The sequence below is a fragment of the Haliaeetus albicilla genome, chromosome 13 (assembly GCF_947461875.1).
Source record: "Haliaeetus albicilla chromosome 13, bHalAlb1.1, whole genome shotgun sequence".
Classification (NCBI taxonomy): Eukaryota; Metazoa; Chordata; class Aves; order Accipitriformes; family Accipitridae; genus Haliaeetus; species Haliaeetus albicilla.
The window spans coordinates 29,542,114-29,568,924 of NC_091495.1; the positions used below are offsets into that span (position 1 = coordinate 29,542,114).

The 26,811-nt window shown below is 38.0% G+C and overlaps 1 protein-coding gene across 10 annotated transcripts in view; it reads left to right on the forward strand.

The window, feature by feature from the left end:
- Positions 1 to 26,811, forward strand: part of RGS7 (regulator of G protein signaling 7) — a 296,147-nt gene that overhangs the window by 195,548 nt on the left and 73,788 nt on the right. For all 10 annotated transcript variants that reach the window (XM_069800646.1, XM_069800647.1, XM_069800645.1 and 7 more), the window contains exons 5-6: positions 13,859 to 13,965; positions 25,020 to 25,071. In XM_069800646.1, coding sequence (XP_069656747.1) covers positions 13,859 to 13,965; positions 25,020 to 25,071 — 159 coding nt within the window. The remainder of the gene's footprint in view (positions 1 to 13,858; positions 13,966 to 25,019; positions 25,072 to 26,811) is intronic.

The following is a 26,811-nucleotide window of genomic DNA, read 5'->3' on the forward strand; positions in this document are numbered from 1 at the left end:
TGTTGTACCAATCTCTTTTCCTCGATGCCATTGCTCAGAATATGGAACCAATATCTCAGCGTAAGGCAAATGTATATAAGGCCAATATTAACTTCCTACTGATGCATCAGATTTTCAAAATAACTGGCTTTGGATACCAAATCCTGTTGATTCGAAAATATTATCCATTCCTCATTTTGTCTGCCTCCATTGTAACTCTCCATGCTAGTAGCTGCCACTTTTTGGTTATTCAGCATGGTCAGAGACTATTATGTTACTGTCTTTGTTAATAACAATAAAACATATATTTATTGACTTAACTGAGCTAAAGACAAAAGTACAGCTGAAGAATAATAGAAAAGGTATGCCTTTTTAGGGAGAACTCTGATAACTTTTAGAAATAAAGATCATTAATTAATTGCATAAATTAAATTATAATGATATTCGTAATAAAATATTTTATCTCATTTTTACTAAAGTTACTAGGAATTTTTGTGCTTTTCTTACTGTTTGACAGCCTCCTTCTGAACCTTTGGGATCGTACCAAGTTTTGGAGGTTTAAGAGGAAGAACATTTGCTAATTCCCAATTCATACTGGCATAATTAATTAAAAGCAGCTAAATAATTGTCTAGAGACTTCATTAGCTTTTTGCTTCCTTGATTCTCAGAGAACTGTCTTATAAAGTAATAGGAAAGCACCAGTAGGTGGAAGTGAGATTTTAAATCTGGACAACTTAATTGAATAGAAGTAGTTGAAATCCTATTTCATCTTGCCAACAGCTGCTGCAGCTATTTACAGTGAAGTAAACAAAAATGTTTTGATATTTACGTGTTGTATGTAGTATTTGATAACTGGAAGTTTAATGTAAGGCCTTCTCTTGATTTTGTTACTGTGCTTAAGAGGGTTTTCAGTTTTCCCATAGCATGTGTAGAGAAATACTGCTGTCCACACAGGAGCATAGTGACAGTTCAAGATTAATTGAACTGTTGGGTGCTCTAGTTTACTGTGCAAAGGACATAGCTTGCCATTTCATCTTGGAAACATTGATATTTCCTAGGTGCGCTTTCATTTTTCAATATTCCCTTCCTTCTTTTTCTTCCTTTTTTTCCTCTCCTCTCCGCTCCCCTCCACTCCTCTCTTTTACCTCCATGGTTCATTCCCCATTTTTACTGCATAGAATGTCCTCTAGTTCTCATTTGCTTATGGCTGCTGGTTGGATCTAATTCACATGTTCTTCTCCATTCAGATGTTCTCCCTCTAATGTTTCTCCTTTCTTCTAGTTTCACTGGTGGCATTCAGTCACCTACTCACATTTCACAAAAGTTTTTTCACTGTTTGTATGGCAGGGTGGGCGACAAGAGCCATGTTTACTGTGGTTTTAGTAGCTGCAAGACCTCTTTTGGCTTCGGAATGCTTGGATGTACAAAGTATAAATTATCTAGTGCAATAGAATCAGATTTTTATAGGTGCTAAAAACCTACTTTTCTTACTAAAGTTGAAGCTCAAATTAATTAAAAAAAAAAAAAAAAATCCAAACCCTAAAAAGACTCTATTCACCTCAGTTAGGCATACAGAAAATATAAAAAGTAATTTACACTTGCTTTTGAAAGTTTGCTTCTTAATTACTCTCTACTTTAAAGTAATACCTTAGATAAACTGGTAAAATGTAACCTTTTAATAGCTTTTAAGCTTATTAGAAACGTTATGAAGAACTATAAATGTGGAATTTTCGCATCTTGAAATTGTGGATTTACATCTTCAAATATAATCACTAGCATGAAATAAAGCAAAAATATAATAAGCAACTACTGTATCATAGTAACTGTGGGATAAAAAATGTTTAAATGTTTTGGTTAAGGTCTTTCAAAGAAATAATAAATGGCCGATTTTTTCTTTATAACATAAGTGAAAAAAGTTATTTCTTGAGGTAGCTTCACATATTTGTCACCCAACTTGAGGATATTTTCAAGTAGGCTGGTTTGAGGAAGTTAAGGATAGGGATTTACAGTTTCACAGCTAAACCTGACATGAATTTTAGTAATAGTGACTGTCACTACAACTGCATAATAAAATTAAATGTACAGACAACTATCTAGAGAGTTTCAACTGTAGATTACTAGGGGTTTAAAGTTCATGTTAATGAACTTTTGCAAATATATGCTCTGAACTATCTGAAGCAGATGAAAACTTATGCCTACAAGAAATAGATCAGAAGTAATTCAACTATCCACAATAACTTTTACCATAGTAATGATGTCTGACTGAGAATAAATTAGAAGTGAAAAGATGTATTTAGGTTTCTGCACCGTACATTTAGAAGATACTCTGACACGCAATAACTATGTCCAGGAAGAGCAATTAACCAATAAATATAATGCAATTTCAAGCTTAATATTAAAAGAGACTCTGCACACCGAGGGCATTTAAGAATAATAGTGGTTAGTTGTGGTTGTTTTTTTAATTAGCAAGCCAAAAATCTTCTGTACAGCAAGAAAAAATGTAGGTAGCACTGCAAATTAGTTTATATCCAGTGCATGCTCCAAAATACTAGAAATTAAATGCATTTTGTACAACGTCAGTAAGAACATAAGACAGACCTGCAGTCAGACCATCTGGACCATGAGCTGGTTCTGGCAGTGATCAGTCACAAATGCTTAGGAAGAGACTTGCACTGTAGGAGAAAGGTGGTGTAGTGTTCCTTTGCTTTGCCTGTCCAGCTCAGGACAAGCTGAACCTTAGGGAATCCCCTGACCTGCAGGTGTTTCCAGTTTCTTGTTTAAGAGTTCCTGAATGACCTTTCTTCCATTGCTTTTTCAACACCCCTTGACAATATGTAACACAGGTTAATCAAGTATTATAGATGCATTTTTTTTTTGTTTTGAAGGGTCTGCCTGATAATCACATTGGTTAACTCCAAGTTCTTGGGTTCTGAAAAGTAGCAAATTATTATTCCTTATTCATTCACTTTCTCTTGGCTAGTCATGAATTTATAGACTGCTGTAATGGCTGTCCTCCATGGTCTGCTTTCTGATTTGTGATATCTCTTGTTGTATGGAAACCTTCATAGATCTCCTACAATCCTTATCCTCTTCCAATCTCTTACAATCCCCTTCCTGTGTTTTTTTAATATATATATACAGTTTGGGATGAAATGACTAAAACTCTGCTCGGAATTTATTATGTGGGTGTGCTATGGTGTATACTACCAATGCCTTCTGGTTTGTTTTCTATTTCTTTCCTAATAATTCATTATGTTTGAGATTTGAGCAGACATTTTCACGGAATCTTATATAGTGACTTTAGTATTTCTTGAGCAGCAGCAGCTAGCTTGCACTTGTCCAGTGAATCAGTACCCTGAAGTCCTTCTACATCTCCTCACAACTCACTTTTTACTTACCTCAGTAATGATACACTTTCAGAAAATTTTGTCACCAGTCACACCCTTCTGTAGATAGTTTAGGGTAATACTGTGCAGTCAGGATCTACTAAACATAACAGTGGCTACCCCCCTTCAGTGTGATAACTGATCTGCTTTGCCTGACCTTTATTCCTATCTTTCTACCTATTGCTTTTTCCATGAAATAATTTTGGGGTGTCACGGCATGGGCCCCTGGGAAATCCAAGATAATGTGTTAACCAGATTTTCATGACCTTATATATGCACTAATTCCACACAGGAACACTCAGGGAGTTGAGAGACATTGCATCCACCAAGAAAAGTAGTGCTGAGTCTTCCTTTTCTGTTGCATTTATCTTTATTTTCATTCGTTCTGCCCTTTAGTATAGTTCCTGTCATGTTGTCCATATGAGCATCTGTTGTATTCATCTCTTTTTCCCAGATCTCCCCTGGATGTCTTTCTAAAACCTGAGGACACATTTTCCAGCTTTTTTTTCCTTTAGTACTGAGGGTGATTTAAATGATAAATTGCACACTATGGCTAAGACTTCAGCAATTTAATATTAGACTTGCCTTAAAACACAGAGTGACCATTACGTTGGCCCAGCTAGATGCTTTTGTTCATTTTATCAATTTATTTTAAAGCCTTTGACAGTTTTTTCTGCAGTTGTCATCAGTGCTATCTCTTCCGTCTACATTTAGATTCTGACACTAGAGAAGAAATAGGTCATTCACTGAGACATCTTCTCTTTTTGTGGGGAAAAAAAGTCCTTATGAAAGGGTTTTCATTGAGCTATTTTTGCTAGTTAGTATCTGTCAGTATTTCTGTATTTTTAATAGCAGAGTTTATCTGGCTGAACTGACAGTTGTCTACAATTATCTGTGTAAATCCTTTGCAACGGGGGGTGGGGAGACACAGTTATGACAATAGGAACTTGTGAAGACATAAAACGGAGTTTTGCAACATCTGGAAAGTTTACTCTGTCATCCTTCAATTTGATGTGGACAGTGAAATATATTTTACTTACCAGTCAAAGAAATGAATTGTAAATAATGGATGAAGAGAACTCTCTAAAAGTGATTCTGTTTGTAATAACTGCCTTGGGTTTTTTTGTATATATGCATCCCAGATAACCGTATCTGATCACACGGGGAATTACATTCCTATATTATTCTCTGGAAAGCTACTTCCACACTCTTTGTTGTTACCTTGCCTAAGCTTTGATGGTATTTTTCCCTGATGTGTGTCTCAATGATATCAATTTACTTATAAAGCTTTTAACTCCTGCTGGACTTTAAAAGAACATCATTCTCTCCATTGAAATAAATATATTCTTTTCAGCTTTTTATGCTCTCAGTTTGCTGGAGGTATGAAAATTGTTATAAAGAGGATTGTATTCTTCTTTACTGTATTGGGTGCAGTGAAAGAGGCAGTTATTTCTCTCGCTGCTGCTGCTGCATGTTCTTTGTATTATCTGAACTGCCTGGTCATAAGTGGGTGTTCTGTGATTATGATAGCAATGCACGACAATGATACAAAATTAATGGTTGATGTAGTAGCAATTGATATCAAAACAGACTTGGAGACTAAAAATGTGTCATGATTCATCTTAACCAGCAGTAATCATAGCAAGAGTTTAGTGCTACCTCTTGCTTACGCTCACCCAACTTCAGAAACTCCACATTAGCTGACGTCCCTCTGATTCAACAATATTATCTTCTGTAGTTCCTTCAGGAACACATATTTTGTTCACTGAAAAAGCCTGTGCCCGCTTTTGCTATTTGCTGGCCACAGATCCAAGCAGTGCATCAACCAAAGCAGTTATTCACATGCCCTGGACCTGCCAAGCCTTAGACACAGGTCTCCTCCTTTGAAACCCCACCCCAGACATATACCTGGCTGTGGCAGTGCCTGTTGATCGTATGCCTGGAGTGTGCCATTGTAACTGTGCCTGCGATGCCCGAACACAGCTGACTGAGAGGGGAGTTGGCAGGTTTGCTGTGCCTTGCCTTGAGTGTGACAAAGAAAGGGAGGAGCAGAGATGCTGTAGAGCGGCCAGGGAAGCATGCTGGCATACAGGGCACCGTGTCCGAGGGAACAATGATGTAAAATACATTTCCTGGCTGACGCTTGCTTGCACAAATTCTTGGGTGTTATGTGCCATGGAGAATGTATCACATAGTTCCCCACCGAACATTTGCAGCCAAACAATTTGATCACACATCTGCAGACTCGGCCACTGGAGGAGAAGAAAGTAGGAAGATGTGGTGTACTAGCAGGAACTGGCAAGCAGTATACAAGAAAACCTGAAATAATAGCATAATAATTCTGCTACTGAGTAGAAGTAGTCTGTGTCCAATATTTTCGGTCTTCTACAGATGCTTGAAATTGTGGAACAATATTTAATCTGAGAGAAGTTTCAAAAGTATGGTATTTGCATAATGGGGGTTTTTTGTAAATATTTTTTTATTTTGTCTTTAGCAGGTTTGCTCAAAAGGGTGCACATATGACTCTATATATTAGCACAGAGTTTCATACTGGAGGGGAGAATGAGTAAAGTGCTAGGAAATAGCCTATGAAGACAAGTTCAGACTGTCATTAAGGAAAACAAGACACACAGGTTTTGATTTTCTGTATTTTGCCCTGAAGAAGCATGGGAATCAAAGCTCAAACTAAGAAGTTGCAGTTTCAGAGGAAGTGCCAGTGGGAAAAACAGGAAACCCAGACTTCAAAGGAGTTTCGATTTCATCCTTCTGTCATTTACATTTAAAGAGGCAAGAGATATCAATAATAAAATAGCAAAAAGTCTGTGATTTCTGCAAAATTGAAAATAGAATAATTCAAGAGTAGTAATAATTCAAGAGTGAAATTAGAAGAAATGTTTTATAAATGCTGATGGGTTGGGGGTACAGAGCTAAATTCCACCATTGGAAGGCCTGATTGCTGGTGTGATATTGATAGGTACTTTAAAAAATTGAGGAGGGGTTGACAGGGAAACTAAAGGCAATTTTAAACACATTGAGGCCACTTTTCATCACCATGTGCTGAATGAACTGATTATTTAGTGACCAAACTGTGCCATGTTCTGTTTTCTCTGGTAGTTAAGTCCACCTAGTACTAGCAGCTTGGATGGATTTCTTCCACCCTGTATAGCTGCACGTTTCCAGTATGCCAGACAAACACACCTAACAAATATTTCAGAGGTGAAGTGGTAGCGCTGCTCAATGCCAGCACCTCACTCCCCATTTGTGTGCCTCATGAGACCTCAAGTTGCAACTCCTTTTTCTTTTTTTTTTTTTTTTTTTTCCTCAACACAAAAGCTGTGGTGCTCACCTCAAGTCCTTACATTTTGAGGTCTCAGGGGTCTGCCTTTCAAGATAAGATACAATTTTATTAAGAGAATAAAAGCCAAGCTTTAGTAGGATACAGTGACAGTGTGTGAATCAGCTGAAATCCAGTGGGAAACAATCACATAAAAAATTTAACAGACAATACTTGAAAAGTTTTCAAGAGTAGGGTTTGTGTATTGCTAGCAGTGAGATGCAACTTCTCTTTCAAGGACTCACTTATTTTTTTCTCTCCCATTTGATAACTACTTTCTTAAGTTGTTTTTTTTTCTTTCTTTTTTTTCTTTTTTTTTTCCTTCTCCTGTGAGTGAAGAAAGGTCTTTTGCTTTGTTTTTTTCTTTTCAAGAAGCTGTAGGTCAGCTTCCTCTTTCATTCAGTCTTGCATGGTGGCATGACTTCTGTTGTTCTTGTCTGGATAAAAATATTTCCAGGGCTGTATCAGACATTCAGGTGAGTCCCAATTCACCCACATCCTGTGAGCACATAAGGCAAGACTGGTAGTGGGTCCCCAGTTTGCTGGATATTTTTGTAGTCGATGTTTCAGGTATACATCATTGTCTCTAGACTTGGGATATGTGTATAAGTGACACCCTGTGTTATAGATCAGCTCAGACTGCAAGGGTGGATGTTACTGTTCCTTGGGCAGATGAGGGTTCATGGCACATCTCTGAGAGGCTTTGCCCCTTACCTGCTGAGTGATGTTCCTGCCAATGCCTCTGGCCTTCTCATGGCATCGGCAGCCACTGTCTAGCACATAGCACAAGCAAAATCCTACCTATTTAGGTAAGCTCCTGTGGTGACAGATAACTTGGTTTGTGAGGGTTATCTTGGAATCAAGCATGAATCTCATTTTAACTGTGTTTGGGTAAATAGTGCCTCTGCCTTCACTGACTCTTTTGCCCTCCCTGAAATGACTCTCACTGAGTGCTGCTCCCTTCGCAAATTCGATCCTTCAGATGGGACAAGAGAGGGTTATAGTGACGTGGGTGTTCAAGAACTTTTCTAGCTGTTTTATTTTCCCCTCTTTAAATGCCACAGTCAGGCCCAGAGAGTGAGTGTCTCCTACGCTTTGTGTGAGTGTGAGAAGCAGGTTGTATTTTATTACTTTAAGTTAAAGTTAATCCTTTGCAGCTTGTGTTCACACTGGCAATGAAATGACAGCAGAAGTGAGGTGAGAGTAAGTGATAATGTCTTGGCATTCGACACTAAAATGAATCTGTGCTTGTGAAGTTCTGACTCATTAATTCTTTTTCCAGGCAGCCCTGTGGCTTAGCAATGCACTTCAGTACTGTGATGAATTTTAGATTAGACAAATAACCCAGAATAACAAACACTTATTGTTTGATGGAAAGGGAGGTTTTCATTTGTTTGACTTTTTTGTATCAAAAAGATTATGAAAAACTTGCAAGTTTGGGTTTTTCGGTGTCACTTATATCATATAGCAATCTCAAGGACACAAAATGCCCCGAGCCATGTTCCTTGTAGGAGATCTTTCTCCAGGACTGAGCTGCACAAAAGAACATAAAACAGGCTCTGAAAAACGCTGTTTTAAAGTGGAGCAGAATTGGAAAACACCCTGTTTTCCTTTCCTCAGTCCCTCAGATTACTGCAAGCCACTTCAGATGTTCTGAGACTGTAACTATAATGGTATGATACCATAAAGTGTTTTATGGACTTCAGAATAAACAAATATAGAGACCACATCACCTGAAGCCCTGAGATGCATAATGAAAAGTGGAATCCACACTAATCACTGAAGAAAATATCCTTTAAGGGGTTTCAAAGCACAGAAATAAGTTTATTCCAAAGAAAAACAAGGAACATCCATCCTTTTTAATCCCCTCCTGTGGATGTTATCATAAGAAACAACTTGTTCTACTGATATTACCATACCCTGCAATTTAAGATTAATGAACTATCATCAATCCATGCAATAGGTATTACAGGAAGGAGAAAACTGCACTATGTTTAAAAAGAAAATAAAATGAAAACTCAACAACTGGGGTATATATTTCATTCTTTAGATTTCATCAGGTTTGCATTGTCCCAAAGCATTGAAAGTGTCCGACTCTCTTGTAAAACAAAGTATATATATTAAAAGTGACTAGCATTTAATCCATTAAGATCACTCTCCTTGTAATGGCATAGCAGATGGCTGGGCAATACTACTTCTCACAAAAAAGATTGCTAATCAATCTATGTACATGTGTTGTTCGCTTCACCCACTCAGCTAAATAAAGTTCACCAGCAGAGTGAACCATGGAATTTTAAGCTTTTTCTGAGCTTTTAGCCCACCAACAGCTTACACATTAAGAACCAAAACTACACCCACAACAACATTTTGAATTTATATAAAATATTTCATATCCTGTTGAAATGCAGCAGTCTCATAAAGACGTATTTCTGTCTTTCACCTGAGGTGTTTTTTTTTTCCATTAGCTGTTATAACTTGTAACATTGTCCTCTTTTAGCTATGAAAAGTTAAAATTAAAATAGTGGTTTGGGTAAATTTGTTTCTCAAATATGCTGTTCTGCTTTTCAGTAATATCATTGCTAGGAAGTACACCTGGAACCTCAGTTCAGATAATTGATGTCTTCAAAACAATTACTGAAGAACAGAGGAAGCTGAAGTCTACTCTGTTCTACCAGTTACACCTCTATGAGCTTTTTCTCCTCAGATTTTTTGCATGATGGCTCTTGCTGTGGTTTTTATTCATTGCATAGCAGTTAACTGTGATTCAAATTATGCATTCTCAGTGAGGCTATCTGGGTGTAACCAAGAATGTAGTTTACATTGCATATTCCTACACACAGTGGCTGAAGATTGGGAAATAGTAGTTGTGTAGATACCACATTTCTGTGTGCGTCTCTGCACACTTGCCATCTAAAAGCCCAGTATTTTCTTGCTTTTAGTCTATGTTCCTCCAGTTTTTTTAATTTGTATTCTGAACATGTATAAACATTACTTTTTCTACCTGGGAACCTTTATATTTAAAAGTATTTTTTTCAGGCTTCTTTATTTCTTTTTAACTAATGCACTTCATAGAAGTTTTTGATGTTCCTAATCTCCATCTGCCATTCTTCCAGAAGAAGCATGCTTCTTTAAGTGAAAATCCCCTAACTTTACATGCAGGAATAGCTGGGGGATGCAGAAGCTGTCTGAATTGAACTTCTAGGCATTTAGGCATGTAGGACTAGTCTGCTGCTGGCTACATTTTCCTTTTCAAGCTCATGGTTTTGTTTTCTAAGTCCTACAGTTCTACTTCATTGGCTTCTTACAGTATTTATTTTTCAGTCTGATTTTAGCAAAGTGAGATGTATATCAAAGTGTTGCCTTTGTTGTGTCTGTAATACACTGGGCAACTTTTTGCTTGGAGATTAGAAACCTCCTGAGAGCTGTGTTTTCTTTCTGTGCAGAAGTTCTACTGCTGCTGTGCAGAGAGCAGCAGAGTTAGTCCCCTACCAGTCTGGTGTGAGGCAGGGTTACAGTTTTGTGGACATAATTTACTGTTTAAAATTTAGTGGTAGTTGTTCACCTGTTTGAGCTGTATTTGATTTATAGGTTATTCAATTTCTGTGCAAAGATTATTGATAACGCTTTGGTTGTGCAGTTGCCTCATTGTCAGATGGCTACCAATTGAGAAGATTTTAGACTTTCAAGTGAATGTCTTTATTCTTATACCATGTGTGGCTTTTTCATTTTCTTTTTCTTTTCATAAAGCAGGTACTGCTCACATTCCCAAGTGTGAGCTACAGTGGCTCTTAGGTTGATATTAAAAAAGTATATTTATGTATTTGTATTTATGCAATGCTGGAATAAGTTGCTGGATTGATAGCCATAAAAAAAATGACAATTAATTATCTATTAGCTGAAGGAAAAAAAGAAGACATGTGACAAGTTTATATGCCCCTATTAACCCTTAATGGCTAAAGGGATAGAGAGATACCCTTGCATTGAGTTAGTGTAGGTTCATCCTAGCTGAATGAGATTGCCTGAGGTGAGAGTAAAACTACCTTAATCTCCATACGTAACTGAAGAAGAGATATAGGCTCCTATTAGGAATTATTCAGATCTTAAATAACCTTAATTGGCTTCTGGAGAAGGACAGATCGCTCATTCCATGTTTTGCACAGAGAACTAGTAGTGACTATATACTTGCGTCTATGACTCAGTGGGTAGTGAGAGGAAGATAAGCTCTTACGCCTACTGTAACCAACCTTGCCAGGATTATAGGCTGCTCTGGCAGGAGCTTTCAAACAATTTCTTCTCCAATTATGTCCATCCCTTTTTTCTGCTCCTTGGTCCACTTCTGCTTGACCGACCTAGAGTCAGAGTTGTAATTTAACTCAGGTTGAGAGGGACCTCAGGAGGACTCTAGTCCAACCCCTTGCTCAAAGCAGGCTGAACTGTAAGGTCAAACATGCAAACATGTTGCCCAGGACTTTATCCATCCAGGTCTTGAAACCCTCCAAGGATGCAGTCTGCACAGCCTCTCTGAGCAGCCACTTCTGCTGCGTGATGAAGTCAGAACCATCCCTGGTTCAGCTTATTACCATTGTCTCTCTCTCTCTCTTCTTTTTTTTAAAAATTGCCACGCAACTCTATAAAGACCTTGGCTCCCTCCTTTGGTAATCTCCTTTTAGGCATTAGAAGGGTGCTGCTAGGCACCCCCAAAACCTTCTCTTTTTCAGTCCGAGCAAACCCAGCTCCCCCAGCCTCTCCTTACAGGGTGCGTTCTCCAGCCCCAACTATCTTGGTGACCCTCCACTGGACTCACTCAAGTTTGTTGATGTCTTTCTTGTATTGGAGTGGACATATTATTCCCAACTGGACTGAGTAGTCAAGATGTGGTCCAAAGATCAGTGGGTAAAGGGGAATAATGTGAGCTCCTTGTGCTCTTGAAAAATATTACAATTCAGAATCCAGGAAGAACATTAAACAAATCTGAGGCCTATTTAATTTCTGCTAAATTTGAAGAGAATGGGCTCTTGTCTGCGTCAGAGCTCCCTGGCAAGCCCTGTCACCCTTATCTAATAAATCCTTTCTCTAAAAAATGTCAGCACATTTCTTCCTTTGTTTTTCTCTTATTCCACAAAGATATATAATACCCACAAAAATAGAGGTTTTGGAATTGGAAATAAGTTGCAGTGTGAAGAACAAAGAAAAGCTTAATAAAATTAAAAGGTAGATGAAGTGAACCAAAATGAAAAGAACCTCAGCAACTGACTCAATACAGAAAGCGTTGACTCAAAATTTCTGATCCAAGGGATAATAGAATTTAGTAGCTCGAAATAAATGAATAACAACGATACATGGACTTACATTATTAGGATAAGGTTCAGATGGGGATTTGCAGACATCTCAAGCACAAGGAGCAAAGCAACTACCTTCCTTCTGTTAGAGAGACTTCTTGTAGGCTTGTGACTGGGAGAAGGCTTGTTAACAGCATTGTGGCATTTTATAGCAGGCCAGAGTGCTTACTGCCAGAGAGAGTGTGTTGGATTTTCTTAGCTAATGGCTCTGCTGGAGGGGCAGGAACCAGTCTGCTAAACACAGAGATCACAAGGATTATTGGGTATCAAATAAACCCTGGTAGGGTTATGTGCTCTCAGTTAAGTACTGTCCAGATCCCCTTTCTTACTCCTTTCACATGTTTGCTGACTTTGGGTTAGCTTAAAAATGTCCCATCCACATCTTGTATCTCCTTTACCAATGTATGTCTCCAGATGAGCAAAAAGGTGAAAGAGGGAATTTTCTGGCATGCCGATGAAGTACGGGTAAACAAATAAGCCTGCGTTTCCTTCTCATTTCCAAAATGATAATGGGTGAAGCATAAGTGAATCCCTCTTTCTGTGTTTGTTTGCAAGAACACAGATATTGGGACTTGCATTTCTTTCTGCATGATAATGCTGTGACTGCTTGGTCAGATGCCACAGTGATGTTTTAAAGAGGCAGGGCAAGACAGATCTGTGCTGCAACATTTATGCTTGCCATTGCTGAAAGCTGAATTACAGGCAGTGGGAACAAATGAGCTCTTTTTAGAGGTTGAATATGAATCTCTGTATGTTGTGGTGGTGTAACATGTTTTCCAGAGTGCAAATATTCAACCTTACTGATTCTGCATACTTTCTGGATTCATGCTGAATTTATATTTCAGATCAAAGACCCCTAATTTTTTAAGAAAATCTGGCTGTTTCTGTCTTTCTTCTCTTTGCCTTTTTCTTCTTCCCCTTTCCCCCCTTCCCCTTACTCCCTACGTGTCCAATATGGCCTTTGTATTGATCTTTTTCCTTTTCTCGACCCTGATGTTTTCCTGCAGCAGTGTTGTCCTCTCTAACACCAGCTCCTGTAACTGGTGGCATTATCATATATCTCAGAAACCTTTGTGCTCCCTTCCAGGGCACATCTTTTAAAATTAGGATGCTTCAGTGGTTGTGGACTGGTGTTAGCAGGTTATGCTAGGAAATTTTTGATGTTACAGCAGAAATTGCTGTGCAGCTGTTTTAGGGATATATACTGGAGTTGTTACAAGGTTGGTAAAGACATGTAGCAAAGAGACAGCAGGACTTAAATGCTGCAACAAAAGCATGACTCTAACAAATGATGTTCTTCTTCCTTTCTTCTCTTTCAACCCCTCTGTGATTCTGTGATCCTTTGGTTTTCTCCCAGTAATAAGAAACTTTTAGGAAATATCTATCCTTTACTGTAGTTCAGATGAAGCTAGTGAGGAAGATATGCAGTTGGAATCAACTATTTCAACATCATGTAATCTGAAACTGTTCAGAAGAGGAAAAGCAGGCTGCACCATCAGGGTAAAAATGATACCTGTTTTCAGCTTCAAAACAAGTGATTGAACATTGCAGTAGCTACCTGCTAATGCTGATATAAGTACTGCAGTGAGAACTGCAGCGAGAAATGGGACATCTAATAGCCATTCGGTAAGGAGAGTAAAGGGGGTTTTTTGGTTGCATCGTTATATTACATAGAAAAAGGCAGCACTTTCACGATGGCAGGACTTTGAGAGTCAAGTGGTTATCTGCAGGATATAAGGTGGATCTGAACACAAAAACTAAACTGCTGAAAAGAAGGTATGTAATTTTTCAAATTTATCTTTCTTTTGTTCTTCAAACAGTGGAAGCTCTACACTTGGGAACACTGATGGCAGCACATGGCTATTTCTTTCCAATCTCAGACCATGTTCTAACACTAAAGGATGATGGCACCTTTTATCGATTCCAGGTAAGTGTTTTCAATATGTTCTTGACTTGTGCAAATGGAGGCTCATATTAAAGGCCTTACACAAAGGTTCATAGCAAATTTTAACCATACTTTGTCTCTTATGTAACCTAGTAGATGGTAGCAATTCCCCTTAAAGTAAAAAATGGTAGAAGGATTTTATTTAGAAATTAAGTTAGCAAAATGTTAAGATGATGGTGACCATTTTGATCCCTGGAAAAAGTGTGATAATGCTAAGTGTGGAAGTATCTCTCATGAAATAAATTATCTATTATTTTGGAAATATATTAAAGGAAACAAAATTATCTTATTGGCTCTTATTCCTAAGCTAGTCTTAATTTGGAAAGGGGGAGGTATTTTACTTATTAAGCCCAGAAATCTGATAAAAAAATGGAGGGTAATATTTATATTCTTTCTTATGTGAGGATTTCCTTATTGGTGACAGAGTAGTGTTGAAGCAGTGTGTATTCTTCAAACAAGTGCAGACATATTTCTATATTGATCTGTCAGTCCCATTGCATACAACAAACATGCAGATGTTTCAGAACAAGTTGGAAGAATGTATATGTATTCCTATACCTACATGTATATTATTCAAATACCTACATAGTTTTATTTTATTATATTAAATTTCAAACTAAGGGTTTGGGGAGCAGCAGTGTTGCTTTTCTAATAACGAATAGCAGGCTAGAAGTTTGCAGAGCAATACCTCCTATGACTTGAAACAAATATGATTGCACAGTATCTGATTATGCATTCTAGAGAAGGAATTAACTTTGCTTGCCATGTGCCACCTTTGACAATGGTGGTTGTGTGCTGTATTGCTCGTCCTATTAGGTGTTCTTTCTGGTAGGTATCACCAACAGCTGCTCCAAGATCTTCCCTAGATATTTGTTGCTTTGAAATGTTATGATGATTATCACTATGAAATTGATGAATTGAATACCATAGTTTGGTAATCCTGCTCTGTTAGTTCTAACTGTGTTAAATACTTACAGAAAAATAATATCTGGTAGAACAAAATCTATTGTCTTCAAGATATTTAAGCCCAAGCTTTGTTTTAAACATTGTTTAAATAAGAAGCCATCAAGAATAAAATACAACTGAGATGGTGGTCTTTAAAATGCAGAAGAAAACCGTGAAAACATTGGAGACCAATCATAGTCTCAAACATTGTATTAGATTAATTGCTGTACAATACTTTCATCAATATGTTGGCTTGAGTTCTATAGACCCATATAAGGGAAGAGAAAATTTCATAATATTTGGTCTAAAATAAAATCTTACAGTGTATATAATTAGATAAGTACAGCACAGTCTGGCAAGAAAGAGAATGATTGTTGCATACATGCATACAATATTATCATATTTTCATATGTAGATCCTGTGGGTCATACAGTGCGAAAAACCTGTCCTTCAGTAGGACAGTAAGTTACATGTGTATATGGGTAATACAAAGAGCAGTCACTCCAAGCCTCCTCCCCCCAGTTACCTTTGATCCTGCAGAGAGGATTTGAAGGGAAAGGTTTCCTTCTCATGGTGCTTCATCCTGCTCAGTGTTCAGTATAAAGAAGAGAGGGATGGCACATGGGTGAAGGGGCTTACTGCTGAAGGAAAGGCATAGATGTGGTTATGAGGTAAGTGAAAAGTTGAAAGAAATCATGGAGTGGTTGAGGCTCCAGTTCTTGGCTTGTCTCTGCATAAGCAGCAGCCAGAAGGACAAAATATCTGAGGCCTTCATTTTGCAGAGAATAGGACTTATTTATAGGAGCGCTGGTCATTGAATTCTGCACAGCTGCTGGCCTGCTTCTGTCTCAAACATGGGAAATGAGCACCTCTGCTAGCATGCTAATTTGACTGAAGGAAAGTATAGATTAGAATTAGCTGCACTGTGAACAACTGAGAGTACTGCAGCTACCCTGCCATGGGCTTTCCTCAGAGAGTTCTACAGCCTACGTGTTTGCACATGAAGCTTCAGTGAGGGTTAGATTATAAAATGATACCAGTTGATTTACATAAGTTAAGGATTTGGCATCTATTTGACATATGCATATGAAATAAGATAAATTCCTCAAGTGTTGCTCAGTACATAGCTGCAGTATTTTGTTTGTTTGCTTCTCTGTGCTACCTTTTGCATTGCTATGCCTATGCTAACAAAGTTAAAACAATGCAATTTTAGTTGTTAGTGTATAGCATGAGAAAAAATTCATAGTGGTGTCATACTATTAACTGGAGTTGTAACAGCAAAAGTTTTCATTACAATTCCACATTCCCCACCAAAATAAGGCTAATATAAAATCTGTTACTGAAGCTGTTAAAAAGGAAGATGAAGACAACATACTCAATGGGGAGGAGAGTTTGACTGCAAATGTATGAATTTTGCACTAGAATAGTTGTTCAGGTGCTTTGGAAATAGGACCCCTTGAGTATTGGATAGGATTCACAAATTTCTGGGTATTTTAATAGAAAGAGAAAACCGTGCACCTGCCGGCACTGAAAAGTTCAGAAGCCATCCCTGCAGAGAAATCTGTCTGCAATACAAAGACCTGACCTACAAAAAACAGGCTAGCTACAATAATCTTCTCCATGCACTTCATTTTTTGTTTTCCAAAGGGTGACGCATTCCCTCCTGACAGTAAAATTACTTCCAGTTTGTTTTAAACAACCTTCTGTTGTATAGAAATAGCTAAAAGCAGTGGAGATTGTGCTTCATTTGTGCAAATGCCCTTTTACCAGCAAAATTATATTTTTTCAGTTATTAGTCTTGCCATCAGGAGGGCTGTACAATCATAGTTATATGTGCTTTTTTAAAGAATATGGCCTTAGAAATTAAAAAAAAAAAAAAAAAAAAAAATCATTCCAGATCATTCTTTGACCTACTCAGGTGTAACTATGTTAGTTTCTGTGATAGCATTTTAATTTAAAGGGAATGGATCTAAATATTAATTGCCTTACTTAAGAGGAAATTTCTTACTAGTCTTAACAAGGGAAAGTAGAAAATTCAGGGATAGTGATACTTTCTGAACCATCCTGGACAGCTGCATTGCCTTTTCCTGATAATTTAAGTCTGGGACCAAAGAAGGAGCTGAATACCTGCTAACCAACCTCCTCTACCTGAGAGCAAATACGTATGAGGGGCCCAAATAAGAAAAGCAAGGTGCACCTTAGAAAGCAAATCTTTCTGGGGCCAGGGATTACTCGCTGAGACTTTTCACCCGTGTCCACATAAGTGGCTATATGTCCGTCCTGGTGAGGAATGCCTGACTCACCCTCTTAGCAGGTAAACCTCTATTATAGGCTCCCAGGGAAAGCTATGTTGATTTATTCTACAAGTTATACATGCATACTAAGTGTCTCAATGTTCATAGTGAAAAATAATGTTTCCTAGTATCTTTTGTCTTTAAACAAACTCCTAGGATACTTGAGGCTAGCAATAATCACACTCCCATTTTTTTGATGAGATTAATTCATGATTTAACATAAATTAATTTTCAGAGATGAAGTTTAGGTTCTGCTGTTGTTTTGTAACTTTTAAGATGGAAGGCATAAATAGCTGAGAAAAAGTGTGAAAAGGGGAACAGTTTCTTGTGAAAGCATGAGTCTGGTGAAGATAGCAGCAAACCTCATGGATTTTAGCAAGATGAAGATTTCACTTGTGATGTCTTTTCCTGTTCTGCCACTGGGAACACTTTATTGACAAACGCATTTAACCTTTCTGGCCTTGTTTTCCTATGCCTAAATTGGGGATAAAAATATATAGCAATCACTGTAAGGATCTTGGGATATCTTTGCTGCAAAATAGTGTAGAGCGTGAAGTGCTGTGGATCCATGTGTCTCGGATGGAATTCCATTGCTTCCCGCATCTCCTTGAGTCAGCCCTGCTCGGCTACCTGCCTCTTGGCTCAGTCCTGGGCCAGCCCCTGGCCATGCTGAATACTGAGGCTGTGGCTGAATATCACAGCTCCAGCCACTCTCCACAGCCTTGCTGGATCATCTACCGTGCCTTGAGGGAGGGATTTTACTGGAAGCCAGATTTTAGAAATAAGAAAGGAGCAGGTTATCTTACCCAGCATTTGGCAGATTTTCTTTGGCAATTGCGGGTGTAATTGTCTCTTCAGCTCAGGCTCAGCATATACAGGTTTTCTTTAGGTTTCAAAGAAGGAAAACTATTTGAATCCATGTGTCTTTCTGACTGCCCTACCAGGGCCCTTTTTTCTTTTTTAACTCCCTACTTAGACATACTTTCCCCCCCACTGCTTTCCATGCCCATGCCCTCCTTAGAAAAGAGGAGTCACAGAGACAAAATTGTTATTGTTTCCAACTTTTTCAACCTCTTTTTTAATAATTCTGAGCTAACTGTGGAGCAGTACTTGCTGGCATCCTTCCTCTGTGGGCTTGACAGTGCTAGACCACTGATATCACACTTTTCCTTTATCAGGAGATCATTTGAGTCAACTGCAGTGAATGTAAACCTGAATGCCCGTGAATTCTGCCATCCATCATGCAAGGCATTTGAGAGTGTGTGTAACTATTTTTTAGCAAAGACTTGATTTCTGCTGTTTATAAAGACTCCCTAGTGCCTGTGAGAAGAATAGCAGTAATATGCAAAGGAAGGTTTATGAGTGATTTGAATATTCCTTCCCCATCCTAGTAATTAGATTTTAAAAGATTTCATGGAGTGGAGCAGCTTCAGAAACAGCAATCCTTTTCTTATTACCATCAACAAGGGGTAACTGAAAAATGCTTAATGATTTCCCTCCTCAGTAATACAATTTAATGCATAGAAATTAATCATGTTTTATAAAAGCTGATGGGCAACACTGATTTTTACAAGTGGCTGTTTCATTAGCTCAGATATTATTATTGATTAATTTTATGGTAGGGCCAAAGCAGATCTATTTGTTTTATCACAGGATTGCTCATGATGCATAGCAGCCGCTGCTGCCAATTTGTTTAGTGTGGAATATGTGCTATATTACAGGATTTTGTTTCATATGACTTTATTAACAAGAGGATTATGGATTTCTGTGGTTAGGTTTACCTAATGATATTAGTTTATAATGCAAGAGAACCAGTATGCGTTTGTGTGTGCAAAACCAGTTTTTCCGTCAATGGCATTAAGAACCTTGTAACAGCCTGTTTTGTTCGGAATGCTTCAACGGCTCTACAATCGCATGTACAGTGCTAGGTAAGCCTTATTTCTCTAGCTGCTGATTTGTACTGGCTGCTTATTCAAATTACAGATACTATTAAACAAAGTGCCTTAAAAGTGTACTGATAAAAACTGGCAGCCTTATTTCTGCCTGAGCTGATAAACAGTATTTGACATTCCCCAAACAGTTCTACGACCCACGTTCCTTCCAGCTATAAGTGGGATGTCATGGCAAAATGACAAATGTTCCCTGTTTAATACTTGTTCATGACGAACTGCTTCACGTTTCCAAGGAAAAGTAAAATTCTTAAGTATGATAATTCCTTCAGACTTTCTACGTTTCACAAAAAAACCCTTGATATTTCATAATCTTCTCTTTGAAAATGGTAGTGTTGAGGTACAACATGTTATACCACATCCATAACTCTCCTGGGGAAAATCTTCACATACGTAGGGTTCCTAGATCATGAAACAAGGCACATAGGTTGTGTAATGTTTGTGCTATAGGAATATGCGATATTGCAAGGGATGTCATAATTCTTCTACAATGTACTCGGGACCTGTGAGTTGTAACAAATAGTTAGACCAAGCTTTGTTTGCATGGTCCAGGTATAGAGAAGGTAATTTACATGGGCAGAGCCTCCTTGCATTGCTGTAGAGTTTTTTAATAGATCAGATGAGAGCATGCAGCTTTCTCCTTTGCACACACCTCCTGTTCTCATTCCTGACCACATTCCATGAGAGCAGGGATCCTCTTATCAGACTCTTCTTACTTCCTAATCTTTTCTTGTTGAACAAGGCAAATCTTCTTCCCCCAGTCTTCATGAATAATGTCTCTAGCAAATTCTTCTAAGGGATTATTAAATATCCAGACCGCAAAATTGTTTGGAGACTTTTGAAACAGAAGTAGAAGGATGTAAACTCAGCACATACCTTATAGTCACGTGTTACGTGATTAAACCATTTGAAGTCTGTAACATCTAAGGGACAAAGTAAACTTCAGACTGCATTTGTAGGAAAATCGGGTTTTTGGAGTCAAAGGTTCCACAGATTTCTGTCCGAGACCTTGTGCGAGCTCAATGATGTCTGACTGAAGAGGTGGGGACAATAAATCTCTGTGCAGGTAGGAGCCCATGAGATGCTGGGGCTGAGGACGACTGCAGCCGGGGGCAGTGGGAATGCACACAGAGCATGTCCTTGAAGAACAGAGACAGGCAAGGGGCTGTCTGGGGAACGCAAGGGCCAGCCTGGACGGGGCACCTTGATACATGTTTCCCCAGAATCTTAATGTATCATTCTAATAACTGAATTGTACTATCGTGGGAGCCTTCTGAAGAAGTTTCTCCCTGGGTCTCTTCTCAGCCAAAAGTGATGTTGCTCAAGATTTACTTTTATTGCTACAATTTATCAAGGGGTATTCCAGTTTATCCAGTGTGCGTGACACACGGCAAGGTAGATTAAGACTAGAACTTTATCACCGTTAATGCCAAACAATTAGGAAAGAAAATGTGGAAGACACCTTTGGGAAAACATCAGTCACTTTAACTGCACACAAGTTTGCTGTTGATGGATTTTTTCCATACAATCACAGCATTGCAAAAATCTTTTAATCAGAGACTGATTTTTTTATCATTTTGCATTTTCAGTGTCTAGGGTTTTTTAAAGATTTTTCTTGATTTTTTGGACTTTCTTTCTGTTTAAGTCTTAATCCTGTCCCTTACCACTGGTTTTGTGCCTGGTTTTAGGAGAATTTTCCTTGTCTCTGCACCCACCAATGCCATTTCCTGCTTTGAAAGTGAATAATAGTTATGTACTCTTTGAATACAACTTTATCAGCAGCTGTAGCTGCTTTTGAGCACATATCTTATGGTGAAACCATAATTCTTTACTTGCTGGTAAGAAAGTAAGGTAGGACTTTGCTTTGGTCAAAATACATAACGTCTACTGTTTATTTCTCAGCTAGTAGGGGCTTTACACTGTCAGTGGCCTAATATGTTTCTGAAAAATCCAGATGTTAGTAACCTTTAGCTTTTAAGGACTGAGAAATGGATAGTGTATTACAATTGTTCAGTCTACACACTAGATCTAGAAAGATTAGAATACAGAAAATGTCAGCTTTTTCCCTTTTCTGAAAAAGGCAGACCTTCCCCTTGCTGTAGTCTTCTAAGGCTCCTCTGCCTTATGTGATTTTTTTTTTTAAATAACTGCCCATGTTTCAAAGGTTACTTGAATGAATATTTTTTCCATGTATAACTTGCCCTTCAGCTAACTTGCACCCCTTTAACCATCATGCAGATAATCCAATACTTTTGATAACTCTTGCCAGTTAGATACTAGATATTATAGAGAGTTAGAGATAGAGGAGAAAGAGAAATACCAGAGCAAAAATTTCATCATAATATTTACACATGCATATAACTCACAGTGTTGAGGAACCAGGAGTCATTCTTTAGTTTGGTGCGGCTTTTTTGTTTTCTACAAATAAACACAGTTTACCCACATGAAAACACAATAATTCCTTAAGCTTTCTATGCTGAATTTCATCAGGCCTCTAACCTGAACTGTCTGACCTCATATAAATATTTCTCTTCCTGGTTTTTTCCCCTGTACTTTTCCCTGTAGTCTTATCTTCATGTCAAAATTAATTTTGGGCATGTTTGTGAAGCTGATTGCAGGCAGACTTGAACTTTGTTCCCACTGGGAGTCAGCTGGCTGGAGGCCAGCTCCGGCCACGTTGCAGTGCTTGAGCTGATGAGCTGTACTTCTCAGCAGGTCCCATTAAATGCATCCAAGCACCACGCAGGCAGGGTCACGGCTTGCGGTTCAGAGGCAGCTTGTGCCTGCCCAGTTCAGAGCACCAGCAAGGAGAGCTCACGCCTGCGTGTCATTCCCTGGGCAGGAAGATCTTTATCTGACCACAGTCTCCCTCCTTCTGGAGACTCAAAAAAGGAAGGCATTTAATAATCTTCTGTACTTATCTGTACTAACTGTTATTTGAACCCCTTTCTCATAATGTTTGCCTTTTGCTGGGGTTTCTTTTTGGCTTACCTTATAACACATTATCGAAACCTTTTATTATGACTTACTGTGTGCTTTGCTAATTAAAACTCATGTTCTGTTTTAACTTTTCTGCTTTTGTCTCCTTGGCACAGGGAGGCTTAACTCATCCTTAGTAGCACACCCATTAATTTGTGTTTTTTCCATGATCTCTTTTTCCTGTTTATTTGATTGGAGATTGCAAGTGTGGTTACACCGGCCTGTCACTACGCTTTCTCTCTAAAGGTACTTGGATGCTTAGCACAGTCTCTTACAACAACTGCCACCCTCCTTCCATCTCTTTATCCCTCGGTTTACTTTCCCAAGAGACCTCCTGTGTCTGTTCTCTGAGCTTGCTGGCCCTCAAGCTGCTGTGCTCATCTTTGCAGAATACCAGTCTCATCCTGCAGTCACTTTCATTCCAAGTACTACACACCTGCAAAGTCTTGGTCGGGTATTCTCTAGTGGAACAAAATCTATTTTATCTGTTCCCTCGAAAGTTTTGTTCAGCTTCAGAAAAGAAAAAGTGTCCTCGGTGCATTTTCACGCTTCTCAGCATTGGTTTGAACCAAATCCCTCTGTTGGAAGCAGGTCCTGCCATTGGGACGCACCTTTTCGTCCTTCATAAAATTCTTGGCCACCTCTGCCTCCTAGTGAGCTGAAGTGGCATTCCACAACATTGAAGATCCTGCCCCCTTTTCCCATATTCTATGTAGTGCCCACACTCCCTCCACCACTGATATGTGAGTCCCAATAAAAGTTTAATGTGTTATTTTAACTAATTACTGAAAACAGTGATACCAGATTTATCCTTGATTGATATAATCTCTCTGAGAGCCTCTCAGAACTATTGCTTGCAGTATTCTTGCTCACCAGGGATAGCTTTTCATTCATGTATGAAACAATAGAGTCCTTCTCTTATATCATAAACACATAGCCGTGAATATATAATATTTCCTCATAGCCTGATGTGAAATGAATGCCAAAAGCAATTTGGGGATTTGCTCAAAATCAGAAGACAGAATTTGTTTTTTAATCTCAGCTGGGATAGGAGTATATGTAATTTGTCAGGAGAAAACCTAAGTATACATGAGGAGTTTTAATAGGGAATTTGCAATAAGTATACCCACAATTGGAAGAACCTCTGCCTCTTTACTTGTGAAAGAGATCTTCCTCTGCACCTTTCTCCAGTCATCCTCCACCATAACTGCTACTCCCCCCTAAATAAAATCTGAGCCCCAGCCAGTTTCAGCTCAGGAGCTGCCTGAGCGGATATGGTTTCTATGTACTTAGTAACCCTCACTGCATCATTTTTCCAGAAGCTCAGCTTGAACCCGTAAACAGAGGTTAAAGTTATTGTTAGAAGGAAAATGATGTAGTTGTGCTTTTCGTCTCCCAAAATACACTTCATGCCTCTAAGGAAGGACTGTTGTCCCTCTCTGAGTTTGAAAACTGTATGTTTAAATGATGGTGACTTTATGCTTTATATGATTGTTAAATTACTTTTATAGCTTCTTGCTTCTCCAGGATTCACTGAGTGCTGCCATTCATTGTTTAGGAGTTCCTCTGCTTCTTTCCATTTGTGCTTATACTGGTGACTTTGAGTTCAGTGGCACTGTGAAGGAATAGTTGATAGGAGAAGGACTTATTGCTGCTTCATTACAGAGCACAAAACAGCTTACAAGAAACACATCTCAGCCTTTGAAGTCAGCTTGTGACAGTTTCTTTTTTACCCTTTAACTCATTCTGTTGTTTGATAAATAGCCAGTTCTAAATTGCTCCTATTACATTTGATGGGTCATTATTACAATAGAGAGAGATTTTTCACAATATATGTCTAATCTGACGGTAGGTGTGAACGTGTCACCCTTCAGCCCTGTTGGTTTCCACATTAACATTAAAACAATTTTGAGGGAAGTGGGCAGCAAGAGAGGTTTCCATTTTTGCAGCTGGGAGAACTTTGACAAAAAACAATAAGAAACAGAGAGTAAAGCAGAAGTCTTTCCTAAGGAAGCACCTGTGTTTTGAAATATCACCCAGGCCAGTCCACATATTTAATGAGATTAATTAAGCTGCTCAAATAATATATAATTCTCTGTATGTGTGCGTATGTATATATACATGAATACATTATGTATAAAATACTATAACCCTTTACATTTTACCAAAAAGTTATGATTTTAAAAAAATTAAGTGATTTGTATGAAAAATGCCTATATGGTCTTATATTTTTCATTTGGTAGAAGTGAATTATTTTAACAATACATTTCGCAGAGTTTTAATAAGCATAGTATTGAACTAGTTATCGATACTTTTATTGGCTTTCCATTTAAAAAAAAATCACATTTTAAATCACAATTGGTAAACAATTAGAAAAAGAAATAGACTTCAACAGATGAAAAGAACTTTGATAACTTTGTGAAAACAGGTTGTGTTTAGTGGCATTTTTAAACAAATAACTCCTAGGAAAGGGTATTGAATGTTAATATATACCAATGAAAACTCTCCAAAATGAAGAACTGAATATACTCTAAAGTATCTTCTGTCTTTTCACCTTCTAAAACTGATTCTTCAGGACATGTGAGAGGTATGTTGCTAGGGAAGATGCAAAAGAACCTCACTATGTAACCTTGTGGGTTTTGTTCCCTTAAATTTAAGGTTCTTTTTCAATGCCATTCTGACACTAGTGCAATAAAGAAGCGTACAAAAGTAATTTTCTGTTTTGATGCCTATTTCAAAATTGTCAAGTTAACAAATATAATAGATCTACCAAAAATGTTAATTGACTCTGAAAACCAGTATCAATCCAAGGACTGTATAATCTTTGCATTGTCTAACTTGAGTTCCCTACTTTTTGTTTTGTCTGTAGACACCCTATTTTTGGCCATCAAATTGTTGGGAGCCGGAAAATACAGACTATGGTCAGTGTAGAAATCTTTCTTGTTTCTTTTGGGAAATATGTATTGTATGAATGAACACATCATTGCAGTCTGTCTTGTTTAATCATCCCACTGTTAAAAACATAATTATATGTCATGTAATTCCTGTGCAAGAATTGCTGATATTGAAATGAATGTGGTGTTACCTTTTTCAAAGTTTATTAAAAGTTTATTAAAGTCAGATTTGGAGTTGATCGGGGGGTGGGGGGGAAGCCTCAAAATTCATCAAAACCTACCTTACTGTTTACATCTTCTGTTTGCTCCAGGAAATGTAATTATTTACAGTGACAAAGTCTCAGTGAGGCAGAAGACACTTTATTGATGGTTATGCAGTAGTTATTCTCGGATTCAGAGCTAAAGATATGCCTAGTTTAGATCTCTTATTTCTGATATACGCTGTATGGAAAATTATTTATTATGGAAACCAATATGGTTCTAATATGAACTATATCAGAAAATACTTTGTTTATTTGCCTGTTTTGGGGGGTTTTATTCATAAATTACACATTGTAATTACTGATGTGTGCTTAGACAGGAAAATCTGAAGATAACAGAAAGTAAAGTATTAAAAAAAAAGTCATTAAAAATTATAACTAGAGTTAGGTGCCTCTGCACACCAAATAGTGACCTAATTTTTAAAGAAAATGGATTATCTATGAGCAGTCTCCTGTTCATTCTAATCCAGACTGTAAGTACTCAGGTCATGTGAAGACCAGGTCACTTATTTAGGTAACTAAGCATGTACATGACAGCTTACGTTTTCAAAAACTCAGACTTTGAAAGTTTGTATTTACAGCTTTTCGGAAATTTAAATGCATGTTCACTTGTAATACGGATTCAGTCTCAGCCCTCGGGAACTGAAGACTGCAGGGATGGGTGGTTCCAATAGACACTTCCACTCTTTCTGGGGCGGACAGTTTAATTTCAAATACATTGCTAAGTAAAGCAATTTCAAGCTGAGACTCTCAGCAGAGCTGAGTGCCTTCAAGGTAGAGTTTGAAAATGGTGACCGTTTCCTCATCCTATAGAAGGAGAAAAATGTTCATCTTTCTTTAAAATACTGAGATTTCAAGATGTCCAACAAATGTTATTGAAAGCTCCAAAGGAGGAGTAATTCACCACACCTGAGTGATTAGCCACTGCATATGAGGAAATTAGTCACTGAAGGAGAAAAGCTTGATTTACTTGTTATCACAATGTTTTTTCCTTTCCTTGAAAGTGTTATTTGCTTTTCTCAGAGGGGCACTTCAGTATAGTCTCCTAATAAGTTAAAGATCAGAAAGTAATTTACTGTGGTTTTAAGAGACATTGAGTTGTTCAGCTGTAATGTGTATTACACTACCAGGGGGATTTTAATAAATAAATATATGCTTAACTTGAGATCAGGCTGAGAAGTTTCTATTAATATCCTTTAATCTAAATTAGGAGACACTAACTTTCTAGTCACAGCTGATCACTGGGTTGGGCATTGAGTTACATACCTTAGTCAGTAAACAGAAATCCTGTATAATCTGTCCTGGTTTTGCGTACCAGAAATAAAGAGTTAAACTTGGGATCACTTTCTTCATCACACAGGGAAGTGCCTTTGTTGAACAGTAAACATACTCGTTTGAGAGCTTTTGAAATTTAGATATAAGACCTGTAAAATATGTTCCAGTTGGTGAATTTAAGCTCTTCTGTTGCAGAGGGGTGAAGGAAGGGAAAGCCCCAACCCTGCCATCT